Source organism: Pezoporus wallicus, unplaced genomic scaffold (assembly GCF_028554395.1).
Source record: "Pezoporus wallicus isolate ANWC-B61680 ecotype Strahan unplaced genomic scaffold, APGP_CSIRO_Pwel_v1 contig_14069, whole genome shotgun sequence".
Lineage (NCBI taxonomy): Eukaryota > Metazoa > Chordata > Aves > Psittaciformes > Psittacidae > Pezoporus > Pezoporus wallicus.
This window is the reverse complement of record NW_026640499.1, coordinates 1-11,465: the sequence shown is the minus strand read 5'-3', so window position 1 is coordinate 11,465 and position 11,465 is coordinate 1. Positions and strand designations below refer to the sequence as shown.

Genomic DNA, 11,465 nt, shown 5'->3' with positions numbered 1-11,465 from the left:
TTCCCCCCATAGGGACGCCCTGGTTCCCCCCATAGGGACGCCCTGGTTTCCCCCCCATAGGGATGCCCCGGTTCCCCCCCCGCGCACCCCGGTCTGGGCCATGCCGAAGGGCCCCGGGTTCATGCCCACGAACAGGACGCTCTTGGGCCCGCGGCAGAAGGCGCGCACGAAGCGGCAGTGCGGCTCCCAGGCGTACTCGAGCGGGCGGTAAACGTGGGTGACGGCGGGGCCCGGCGGCGGCAGCGCCCGCAGCCACCGGCTCTGCTGCAGCTCCAGCAGCAGGAACTGCTCGGCCACGGACCCGCACTCATCCGGTTCCGGTCCCGGTTCCACTTCGGGTTCCGGTCCCGGTCCTAGTCCCGGTTCAAGCCTCACTTCCGGTTCCGGTCCTAGTCCCGGTTCAAGCCTCACTTCCGGTTCCGGTCCCAGTCCCGGTTCAAGCCTCACTTCCGGTTCCGGTTCCAATTCCGGTTCCGGTCCCAGTCCCAGGTCCCGACCCACTTTCGTCCTGCTTCCGGCTCCAGTTCCGGTTTTGGTTCCGGTCCCAGTCCCATTTCCGGTTCCTGCTCCGGTCCCGGTTCCAGTCCCAGTCCCGGTCCTATTTCCGGTTCCAGTTCCGGTCTCAATTCCGGTTCCGGTCTCGGCTCCAGTCCCAGTCCTATTTCTGCTCCCACTCCCAATTCCGGTTCCAGTCCCGCTTCCGGTCCCATTTCCGGTTCCGGTCCCAGTTCCGCTTCCGGCCCCGCCCCCATGCTCTGCCATAGCCCGGGGCCTGCGGGGGGGGGGGGGGGACGGGGTAAGGGTGGGGGGGTGTGGGAGGGAGGGGGCAGGGCTCAGCCCCATAAGTGCCCCCCCCGCCCCCTTTACCTGCCCCATAGGGACCCCAATTGCCCCCCCTTTAGGTGCCCCACAACACTGTCCTGCCCCATAGCAACCCCCATTGCCCTCCCTCCACACCTTTACCTGCCCCATAGCGCAGTTCTGCCCCATACAGACCCCAGCTGCCTCCCATTTACCTGCCCCACAGCGCAATTCTGCCCCATATGGACCCCAACTGCCCCCTAAAGCCCCAAAATTGCCCTTCCCACCTGCCCCACAGCACTGTCCTGCCCTCTAACAACCCCCATTGCCTTCCCTCCACACCTTTACCTGCCCCATAGCGCGGTTCTGCCCCACATAGGCCCACAATTGCCCCCTAGAGACTCACAGCTGCCCCCCCCACACCTTTACCTCCTCCATAGCACGGTTCTGCCCCATACAGACCCCAGCTGTCCCCCCATTTACCTGCTCCACAGCGCAATTCTACCCCATACGGACCCCAACTGCCCCCTAAAGCCCCACAATTGCCCTTCCCACCTGCCCCACAGCGACGTTCTGCCCCATACGGACCCCAATTGCCCCCCCTGCACCTTTACCTGCCCCATAGTGCAGTTCTGCCCCACATAGGCCCACAATTGCTCCTCCCACCTGCCCCACAGTGACGTTCTGCCCCATACAGACCCCAATTGCCCTCCCTCCACACCTTTACCTGCCCCACAGCATGGTTCTGCCCCACATAGGCTCCCAATTGCCCCCCCCCCCCAGCCTCACAGGGCCCCATAGGGACCCCAACTGCCCCTGCCCACACGTTTACCTGCCCCATAGCGCGATCCTGCTCCATACAGACCCCAATTGCCCCCTAAAGCCCCACAACTGCCCCTCCCGCCTGCCCCACAGCAACGTTCTGCCCCATAGGGACCCCAACTGCCCTCTCTCCACACCTTTACCTGCCCCATAGCGTGATTCTGCCCCACACAGCCCTACAATTGCTCCTCCGACCTGCCCCACAGCAACATTCTGCCCCATAGGGACCCCAATTGCCCTCCCTCCACACCTTTACCTGCCCCATAGCGCAGTTCTGCCCCACACAACCCCACAACTGCCCCTCCCACCTGCCCCACAGCAACGTTCTACCCCATAGGGACACCAATTGCCCACCCTCCACACCTTTATTTGCCCCATAGCGCAGTTCTGCCCCACACAGGCCCACAATTGCCCCTCCCACCTGCCCCACAGTGACATTCTGCCCCATAGAGACCCCAATTGCCCAGCCCCACCCTGCCCCACACAGGCCCACAATTGCCCCTCCCACCTGCCCCACAGTGACATTCTGCCCCATAGAGACCCCAATTGCCCTCCCTCCACACCTTTACCTGCCCCATAGCGTGATTCTGCCCCACACAGGCCCACAATTGCCCCTCCCACCTGCCCCACAGTGACATTCTGCCCCATAGAGACCCCAATTGCCCTCCCTCCACACCTTTACCTGCCCCATAGCGCAGTTCTGCCCCACACAGGCCCACAACTGCCCCCCCTGAACCTTTACCTGCCCCATAGCGCGGTTCTGCCCCATACAGACCCCAACTGCCCTCCCCCCGCCCCACAGCAATGTTCTGCCCCATAGGGACCCCAATTGCCCTCCCTCCACACCTTTACCTGCCCCATAGCAACATTCTGCCCCATAGGGACCCCAACTGCCCCCCCCCCGCCCCACAACTGCCCCTCCTCCCCTTCTGACGTCACACGCCGCGCCATGACGTCACGCCGCCGCACCGGGGCCTACCTGAGCTCCGCGCCGGGCCCCTCGGGCCTCACTTCCGGCCCCCCGCCCCGTGACCTCTGACCCCAGCGACACCCCCGCGCGGTGCCTGCCGGGAGCTGGAGTCCGCCGCCTTCCCGGCGTGCCCCGCGCGGGGCCCTTTGTCTGCGCGGCGGGCGGGAACGCCCCCTCTCCCAATAAGGCCAAAAAGGAGGCGTGGCCTCAACAAGCCCCGCCTCTCCCTCCCCTATGGTGGCGCTAGGGCGACCCCTGGCGGCACCGCCCCCCCCCCCCGCTTCAGGACCCCCCCCATGGGGCCCCTTTGGGCCCCCCCCAACCACCGTTATGGGGGTGCAGGAGCGAGCCTCGGCCACCAGATGGCACCAGAGGGGGCTCAAATGTGGGACCCCCCCCCCCACAAATGGTCCCTAAAGGTTCCCCCCCCCCCATGGTCCTTAATCCATGAGGGGGGGCCCTATTGGGGTACAGGAGGAATACAAGGGGGGGGTCCCAATTGAGGGTGGAAAACACTTGGGGGGGGGGTTCATCCCTCCCATGGCCTCTAAAACAAGGGGGGGGCCCATTGGGGGTCATGGCGTTGTGTTCCCCCCCATGGTTAACACACCACCTCCTGAAAAGTGACCGTTTATTGGAAGCCAATGGGGGGGGGGGGGGGGGGGCCATGCACACACACAGGGCCCCCCCCCCCAGCTAAAAACACCCACTTTATCAAAACCCCCCCCTAAACCCCAAACCTACCCCCCCCCCCTTTATTAGGCTGGAGGAGGGGGGGGGGATGTGGAAGAGAGGAGGGATAGGAGGGAGGCATAAAACACCCCCCCCCCTCCTCCATAGGGCGCTATGGGAGGGGCCCATTGTATGGGGGGGTATAGAGGGGGCTATGTACAGGATTGGGGGGGGGGGGTCCTTAGCTCCGGGGGGGGTCCCTCTCTTTGCTGTCGCTGTCCTCGGGGTACGCGTGCCAGGTCAGGCGCTCCTCATAGAAGGCAATGACGATCTGGGGGCACTTGAGGTTGGCCTCCTTTGCCAGCACCAGGTCAGCTTCATCCGTGTCCTTCCTGGGGGGGACGACACCCACATAAAGGGGGTTATGGGGGAGGTTATGGGGCGCCCCCCATCCCTATGGGGCTCGCGAGGGCCTCACCACTTCATGAGGAACATGAGGTCCCCGCACGAGTCCGTGGCCCCGATGATCTTCTCCGGCTCCAGGCCCCGCTCGAAGCCCCGGGCGATGTCGTTGCTCTATGGGGTGGTGGAAAAAGGGGGTAAAAAGGGGGTTAAGAGGTGGTGATTGGGGGGGGTGGAGGTGATGGAGGGTGGGGATAAGGGGTCCAGTGGTGTCGTAGTGGTGGCAGTGGGGCCCCGTCATTTGGTCTCCATTCTTTGGTCCCCAACCCCATCCCTGGTCCCCATCCTCATCCCTGGGTCCCCAACCCCATCCCTCATCCCCATCCCTCATCCCCATCCTCATCCCTGGGTCCCCATCTTCATCTTTTGGTCCCCATCCTCATCCCTGGGTCCCCATCCTCATCCCTGGTCCCCATCCTCATCCCTGGGTCCCCATCCTCATCCCTGCATCCCTGCCCCATTCCTGGGTCCCCATCCTCATCCCTGGTCCCCATCCTCATCCCTGGGTCCCCAACCCCATCCCTCATCCCCATCCCTCATCCCCATCCTCATCCCTGGGTCCCCATCTTCATCTTTTGGTCCCCATCCTCATCCCTGGGTCCCCATCCTCATCCCTGGTCCCCATCCTCATCCCTGGGTCCCCATCCTCATCCCTGCATCCCTGCCCCATTCCTGGGTCCCCATCCTCATCCCTGGTCCCCATCCTCATCCCTGGGTCCCCATCCTCATCCCTGCATCCCTGCCCCATTCCTGGGTCCCCATCCTCATCCCTGGTCCCCATCCTCATCCCTGGGTCCCCATCCTCCCCCTGTGTCCCTGTCTTTGCACCTCCATCCTCCTCCTGCATCCCTGTCCCCATCTCTGCATCCTGATCCTCACCCCTGTGTCCCCATCCCCATTCCTGAGTCCCCATCCCCATCCCTGTGTCCCCATCCCCATCCCTGGATCCCATCCCCATCCCTGGATCCCCATCCCCATCCCTGGATCCCCATCCCTGCATCCCAATCCTCACCCCTGGGTCCCCATCCTCACCCTGGCTCCTGGTCCCTGTCTCTTGGGCCCCATCCTCCTCCTGTGTCCCTGGTGGGCAGCGGCCGGAGCCAAGGCCACGGGAGCTGCTCCAGCCTAAACTTCCCGATAAGCCCAGTGCCATTCCCAACAATCCCAGGGTTCCCAGCGGGAATGGGGCAGATAAGGCCCAAGGAAACAATTCCAGGAGCGTGACATCACCCTGGGAGGCGGCAGCAGACAAGGATCCCATGGGAATCCAGAGCCACGGCTGGAATGAAGGGGCTGGGTGCTATGGGGTGATGGGTGCTATGGGGTGATGGGTGCTATGGGGTGATGGGTGCTATGGGGTGATGGGTGCTATGGGGTGATGGGTGCTATGGGGTGATGGGTGCTATGGGGTGAGCTGGGGTGCGCTCCAGCAAGGGGGTTTCCGGTCCCTGTCCCCATCCCTGCATCCCCATCCTCATCCCTGCATCCCTGCCCCATCCCTGGATCCCCATCCTCATCCTCATCCCTGCATCCCTGTCCCCATGCCTGGATCCCCATCCTCATCCCTGGGTCTCCAGCCCCATCCCTGCATCCCTGTCCCCATCCCTGGATCCCCATCCTCATCCCTGCATCCCTGTCCCCATCCCTGCATCCCTATCCTCATCCCTGCATCCCTGTCCCCATGCCCGGATCCCCATCCTCATCCCTGCATCCTTGCCCCATCCCTGGATCCCCATCCTCATCCTCACCCCTGCCCCATTCCTGGATCCCCATCCTCATCCCTGCATCCCTGCCCCATCCCTGGATCCCCCTCCTCATCCTCATCCCTGCATCCCTGTCCCCAAGCCTGGATCCCCATCCTCATCCCTGCATCCCTGTCCCCAAGCCTGGATCCCCATCCTCATCCCTGCATCCCTGCCCCATTCCTGGATCCCCATCCTCATCCCTGTCCCCATCCCTGGGTGCCACCCTCATCCCTGTCCACATCCCTGTGATGGGGATGGCAGTGTCTTATCCCCATCCCTGTTTCTGGATCCCTGTACCCATGCTTGCATCCCTGTCCCCATGCCTGGGTCCCCATCCCCATCATCAGGACATTGGGTGCCTGTCCCCATCCCTGGGTACCCATCTGTATCCCTGCATCCCTGTTCCCATCAAGGAGACACTGGGTGCCTGTCCTCATGCCTGGGTCCCTACCCCTGTGATGGGGATGGCAGTGTCTTATCCCCATCCCTGTGTGCTTGTCCCCATCCCTGTGTCCCATCCCTATCCCAGTGTCTGTATCCCTGTGTGCTTGTCCCCATCCCTGTGTCCCATCCCTATCCCAGTGTCTGTATCCCTGTGTTCTTGTCCCCATCCCTATCCCTGTGTGCTTGTCCCTATCCCTGTGTCCCATCCCTATCCCAGTGTCTCTGTCCCCCATCCCCATCCCTGTGCGCTTGTCCTCATCCCTGTATCCCATCCCTATCCCAGTGTCTGTATCCCTGTGTGCTTGTCCCCATCCCTATCCCTGTGTGCTTGTCCCTATCCCTGTGTCCCATCCCTATCCCAGTGTCTCTGTCCCCATCCCTCTCCCCCATCCCCATCCCTCATCCCCATCCCTCTCCCCCATCCCCATCCCTATCCTTATTCCCCATCCCCATCCCTGTCCCCCATCCCCATCCCTGTGTGCTTGTCCCCATCCCTGTATCCCGGTGCCCATCCCTGTGTGCCTGTCCCTATCCCTGTGTCCCATTCCCATCCCTGTGTCCCATCCCTATCCCTATTCCCCATCCCAATCCCTGTGCTTGTCCCCATCCCTGTATCCCAATGCCCATCCCTGTGTGCCTGTCCCTATCCCTGTGTCCCATCCCTATCCCTGTGTCCTATCCCTATTCTCGATCCCCATCCCTGTCCCCCATCCCTATCCCTGTGTGCTTGTCCCCATCCCTGTATCCCGGTGCCCATCCCTGTGTGCCTGTCCCTATCCCTGTGTCCCATCCCTATCCCTGTGTCCTATCCCTATCCCTATTCTCGATCCCCGTCCCTGTCCCCCATTCCCATCCCTGTATCCCTGTCCCCCATCCCTATCCCTGTCCCCCATCCCCACCCCTCACCTCCCTCTTCTTCTTGGCCTTGACGTCGTCCCCGCTGGCTGCCAGCCCCCCTTTCCTCTTGGCTCCTTCCGCCTTCTCCCGGCCCCTGTTCCCGTCGCCTTCCTTCATCTTCTTGTACTTCCTCATAAACTCCGAGATCAGCTCCGGGCAATCCAGGTTCTTCTCTGGCTCCCAAGTGTTGTGTTCCCTGCCATGGAACAGCAGCAGCAGCAGCAGCGGCATGGGATGGGATGAAAGCAGCTTAGATCCACTTCCAACCCGGCCTCGATGGGATGGGAGCAGCCGAACCTCCACTGAACCCATCCCAATGTTCCTTAGATCCATCCTGAACCTCCCATTCCCTTTGACCCCATCATCCCTTATCCCATTGCTCCAGCCCCACCATTCCCAACCCACCTCCCACAGGAGCAGCCAAACCTCCACTGAACCCATCCCAATGTTCCTTAGATCCATCCTGAACCTCCCATTCCCTCTGACCCCACCACCCCATATCCCATCCCTCCAGCCCCACCATTCCCAACCTGCCTCCCATAGGAGCAGCCAAACCTCCACTGAACCCATCCCAATGTTCCTTAGATCCATCCTGAACCTCCCATTCCCTTTGACCCCATCACCCCTTATCCCATCCCTCCAGCACCCACTCAAGCTGCTCTGAGCCTCCTCCAGCCCCACCATTCCCAACCCACCTCCCACAGGAGCAGCCAAACCTCCACTGAACGCATCCCAATGTTCCTTAGATCCATCCTGAACCTCCCATTCCCTTTGACCCCATCATCCCTTATCCCATTGCTCCAGCCCCACCATTCCCAACCCACCTCCCACAGGAGCAGCCAAACCTCCACTGAACCCATCCCAATGTTCCTTAGATCCATCCTGAACCTCCCATTCCCTCTGACCCCACCACCCCATATCCCATCCCTCCAGCCCCACCATTCCCAACCTGCCTCCCATAGGAGCAGCCAAACCTCCACTGAACCCATCCCAATGTTCCTTAGATCCATCCTGAACCTCCCATTCCCTTTGACCCCATCACCCCTTATCCCATCCCTCCAGCACCCACTCAAGCTGCTCTGAGCCTCCTCCAGCCCCACCATTCCCAACCCACCTCCCACAGGAGCAGCCAAGCCTCCACTGAACGCATCCCAATGTTCCTTAGATCCATCCTGAACCTCCCATTCCCTCTGACCCCACCACCCCATATCCCATTGCTCCAGCCCCACCATTCCCAACCCACCTCCCACAGGAGCATCCCCATCCTTCGCCTCGCTCCCTATTGCAGGACGCAGCCCCCCCCTTCTTCCAAGCCCCATCCCCATGGCGGGTCAGGATGGAGCCCGCATTCCCAAAGCCTGGCATTGCCCTTCTCTTATTCCCACTGGGACTCACTCGGAGAAGCCCTTCCACTTGAGCAGGTACTCGGCCTGGCCCTTCACCACGCGCCGGTCCAGCACCTTCTCCACCACATACTCCTCCTCATCGGCTGAGGAAGAGCTGTCTGCTGCCCGCTTGCTCCTCTTGCCCATAGCGCAGCACCCAAGGGACCTGGAAAGGGGGGGGGGAACCACACACACACACAAAGAAGGGGGTTAAATAGGGATGATCCCCCCCAAGTGGTACCCAGGGGATCTGAAAGCCCCGTAGGGAAGAGGTGGTGGGGATGGGGATGGGTGAAAAGTGATGGGGGGGGAATGGGGATGTGGGGTAAAATGGTTTGGAAGTGAGGGGGGTTGGGGATGGGGAATGGGAGTTGGGGGAAAAGCCTTAAAATGATGGGGTTTTGGAATGGGGAACTGGGATTTGGGGTAAAAGCCTTTAAAATGATGGGGTTTTGGAATGGGGAACTGGGATTTGGGGTAAAAGCCTTTAAAATGATGGGGTTTGGGAATGGGGAACTGGGATTTGGGGTAAAAGCCTTTAAAATGATGGGGTTTTGGGAATGGGGAACTGTGATTTGGGGGAAAAGCCTTTAAAATGATGGGGTTTTGGGAATGGGGAACTGTGATTTGGGGTAAAAGCCTTTAAAATGATGGGGTTTGGGGATGGGGAACTGGGATTTGGGGTAAAAGCCTTTAAAATGATGGGGTTTGGGAATGGGGAACTGTGATTTGGGGTAAAAGCCTTTAAAATGATGGGGTTTTGGGAATGGGGAACTGTGATTTGGGGTAAAAGCCTTTAAAATGATGGGGTTTGGGGATGGGGAACTGGGATTTGGGGTAAAAGCCTTTAAAATGATGGGGTTTTGGGAATGGGGAACTGTGATTTGGGGTAAAAGCCTTTAAAATGATGGGGTTTTGGGAATGGGGAGCTGTGATTTGGGGTAAAATGGTTTGAAAATGATGGGGTTTGGGAATGTGAAATGCGATTTGGGGTAAAATGGCTTGAAATTAAGGGGGTTTGGAAATGAACTGTGATTTGGGGTAAAAGCCTTTAAAATGATGGGGTTTGGGAATGGGGAACTGTGATTTGGGGTAAAATGGCTTGAAAATGAGGGGGTTTGGGTACAGGGAAATGTGATTTGTCTTGAAAACCGTAAAAATAGGAGGTATTAGGCACAGGAAAATGTGATTTGGGCCAAAAACCTTTAAAAATGGGGGGATTTAGGTACAGGGAAGTGTGATTTGGATGGTTTCGGGTGTAAAGGGCAGGTCTGGGGTGTAAAGGGGAGGGTTTGGGTGCAAAAGGGTATATTTTGGGTGCAAAAGGGAAGGTTTTGGGTGCAAAAGGGAAGGTTTCGGGGATAAAAGGGCAGGTTTTGGGTATAAAAGGGCAGGTTTTGGGTGGAAAAGGGCAGGTTTTGGGTGGAAAAGGGCAGGTTTTGGGTGGAAAAGGAGAGGTTTTGTGTATAAAAGGGCAGGTTTTTCTTGTAAAGGGGAGATTTTGGGGATAAAAGGGCAGGTTTTGGGTGGAAAAGGGGAGGTTTTGGGTATAAAAGGGGAGATTTTGGGTATAAAAGAGGAGGTTCTGGGTGGAAAAGGGGAGATTATGGGTATAAAAGAGGAGGTTTTGGGTGGAAAAGGGCAAGTTTTGGGTATAAAAGGGGAGGTTTTGGGTGGAAAAGGGGAGATTTTGGGTATAAAAGAGGAGGTTTTGGGTGGAAAAGGGCAGGTTTTGGGTGGAAAAGGGCAGGTTTTGGGTGGAAAAGGGCAGGTTTTGGGTGGAAAAGGGCAGGTTTTGGGTGGAAAAGGGCAGGTTTTGGGTGGAAAAGGGCAGGTTTTGGGTGGAAAAGGGCAGGTTTTGGGTGGAAAAGAGGAGGTTTTGGGTGGAAAAGGGGAGGTTTTGGGTGGAAAAGGGGAGGTTTTGGGTGGAAAAGGGGAGGTTTTGGGTGGAAAAGGGGAGGTTTTGGGTGGAAAAGGGGAGGTTTTGGGTGGAAAAGGGGAGGTTTTGGGTGGAAAAGGGGAGGTTTTGGGTGGAAAAGGGGAGGTTTTGGGTGGAAAAGGGGAGGTTTTGGGTGGAAAAGGGCAGGTTTTGGGTATAAAAGGGCAGGTTTTGGGTGGAAAAGGGGAGGTTTTGGGTATAAAAGAGGAGGTTTTGGGTGGAAAAGGGGAGGTTTTGGGTATAAAAGAGGAGGTTTTGGGTGGAAAAGGGCAGGTTTTGGGTACAAAAAGGCAGATTTTGGGTACAAAAGGGGAGGTTTTGGGTATAAAAGGGGAGGTTTTGGGTATAAAAGGGGAGGTTTTGGGTATAAAAGGGGAGGTTTTGGGTGGAAAAGGGCAGGTTTTGGGTACAAAAAGGCAGATTTTGGGTATAAAAGGGGAGGTTTTGGGTATAAAAGGGGAGGTTTTGGGTATAAAAGGGGAGGTTTTGGGTGGAAAAGGGGAGGTTTTGGGTATAAAAGAGGAGGTTTTGGAGCCCCGGGGGAGTCACGCTCCCAACCGCTGCAGGGGGTCCGGGGGGAACAAAAGAGCGGCGTCTTTCCGAGGGGGAAAGCGCCTTTTTGAGTCGAAAACTGCTGATTTAAGGCAAAGCCCGACCGATTTGGGGCTAAAACCCCTCGGTTCGGTTCAAACCCGGCCCGGTGCCGGTTCCCGGTGCCGGTCCCGCACAGCGGGGCCCGGGCCTCGGGGGCGGGCCAAAGAGCGCGCCACGTCCGGCCATTGGCCCGCGCCCTGCAGCGCCCGCCCTCTCATTGGCTGCCAACGCCGCCGCTCGTCCCCACCCAACCGCGCTGCTATTGGCCCGCTCAGCCGTCACTCACCGCTCTCTCCCACGCTCCCATTGGCTGGCGAGCGCATCCATCGCGCCGGTAAGGCCCTCCCCTTTCCCACCACCACCACCACCACCAAACCCCCCCCCCCCAACACCGGTCCCCATTCACCGCCGGTACCGGTACCTGGGCGGGAGCGGCTCCGGCGCGGGCCCGTCCGCCGCTCTCTGCCCGCTCGCTGCGAGCCGCCGCCGTTCCGCGCTCCGCCCGCCAAAACCGCCCGTAACGCGCAGGCGCCGCCGGCCCCGCTCCGCGCATGCGCTCTTCCCCGCTTCCAAACGCACCCTTTCCCCTCTCCGGTTCACACCGCTCCGGACCGGGCCCGTCTCCGGTACCGGCGGGCGGCCCCGCCTGCTCCTCGTCCTCGTCCTCGTCCTCCTCCTCCTCCACCACCGCCGTCGCCGTCGTCGTCGTGGTCGTCGCTCCTAGCGCCGCGCTC

At 59.9% G+C, this 11,465-nt stretch overlaps 1 protein-coding gene across 1 annotated transcript; it reads right to left on the bottom strand.

Moving 5' to 3' along the window:
• Nucleotides 1-3,445: 3,445 nt before the first annotated feature.
• Nucleotides 3,446-11,267, bottom strand: CBX5 (chromobox 5). Its single transcript, XM_057419254.1, has 5 exons — nt 11,153-11,267; nt 8,209-8,364; nt 6,823-7,009; nt 3,744-3,841; nt 3,446-3,657 (listed from the first exon to the last, which is right to left on the bottom strand). Exons 2-5 carry the CDS (start codon nt 8,343-8,345, stop codon nt 3,507-3,509), a joined length of 573 nt encoding a protein of 190 aa, XP_057275237.1. The 5' UTR covers nt 8,346-8,364; nt 11,153-11,267; the 3' UTR covers nt 3,446-3,506.
• Between the last annotated feature and the right edge of the window lie 198 nt (nt 11,268-11,465).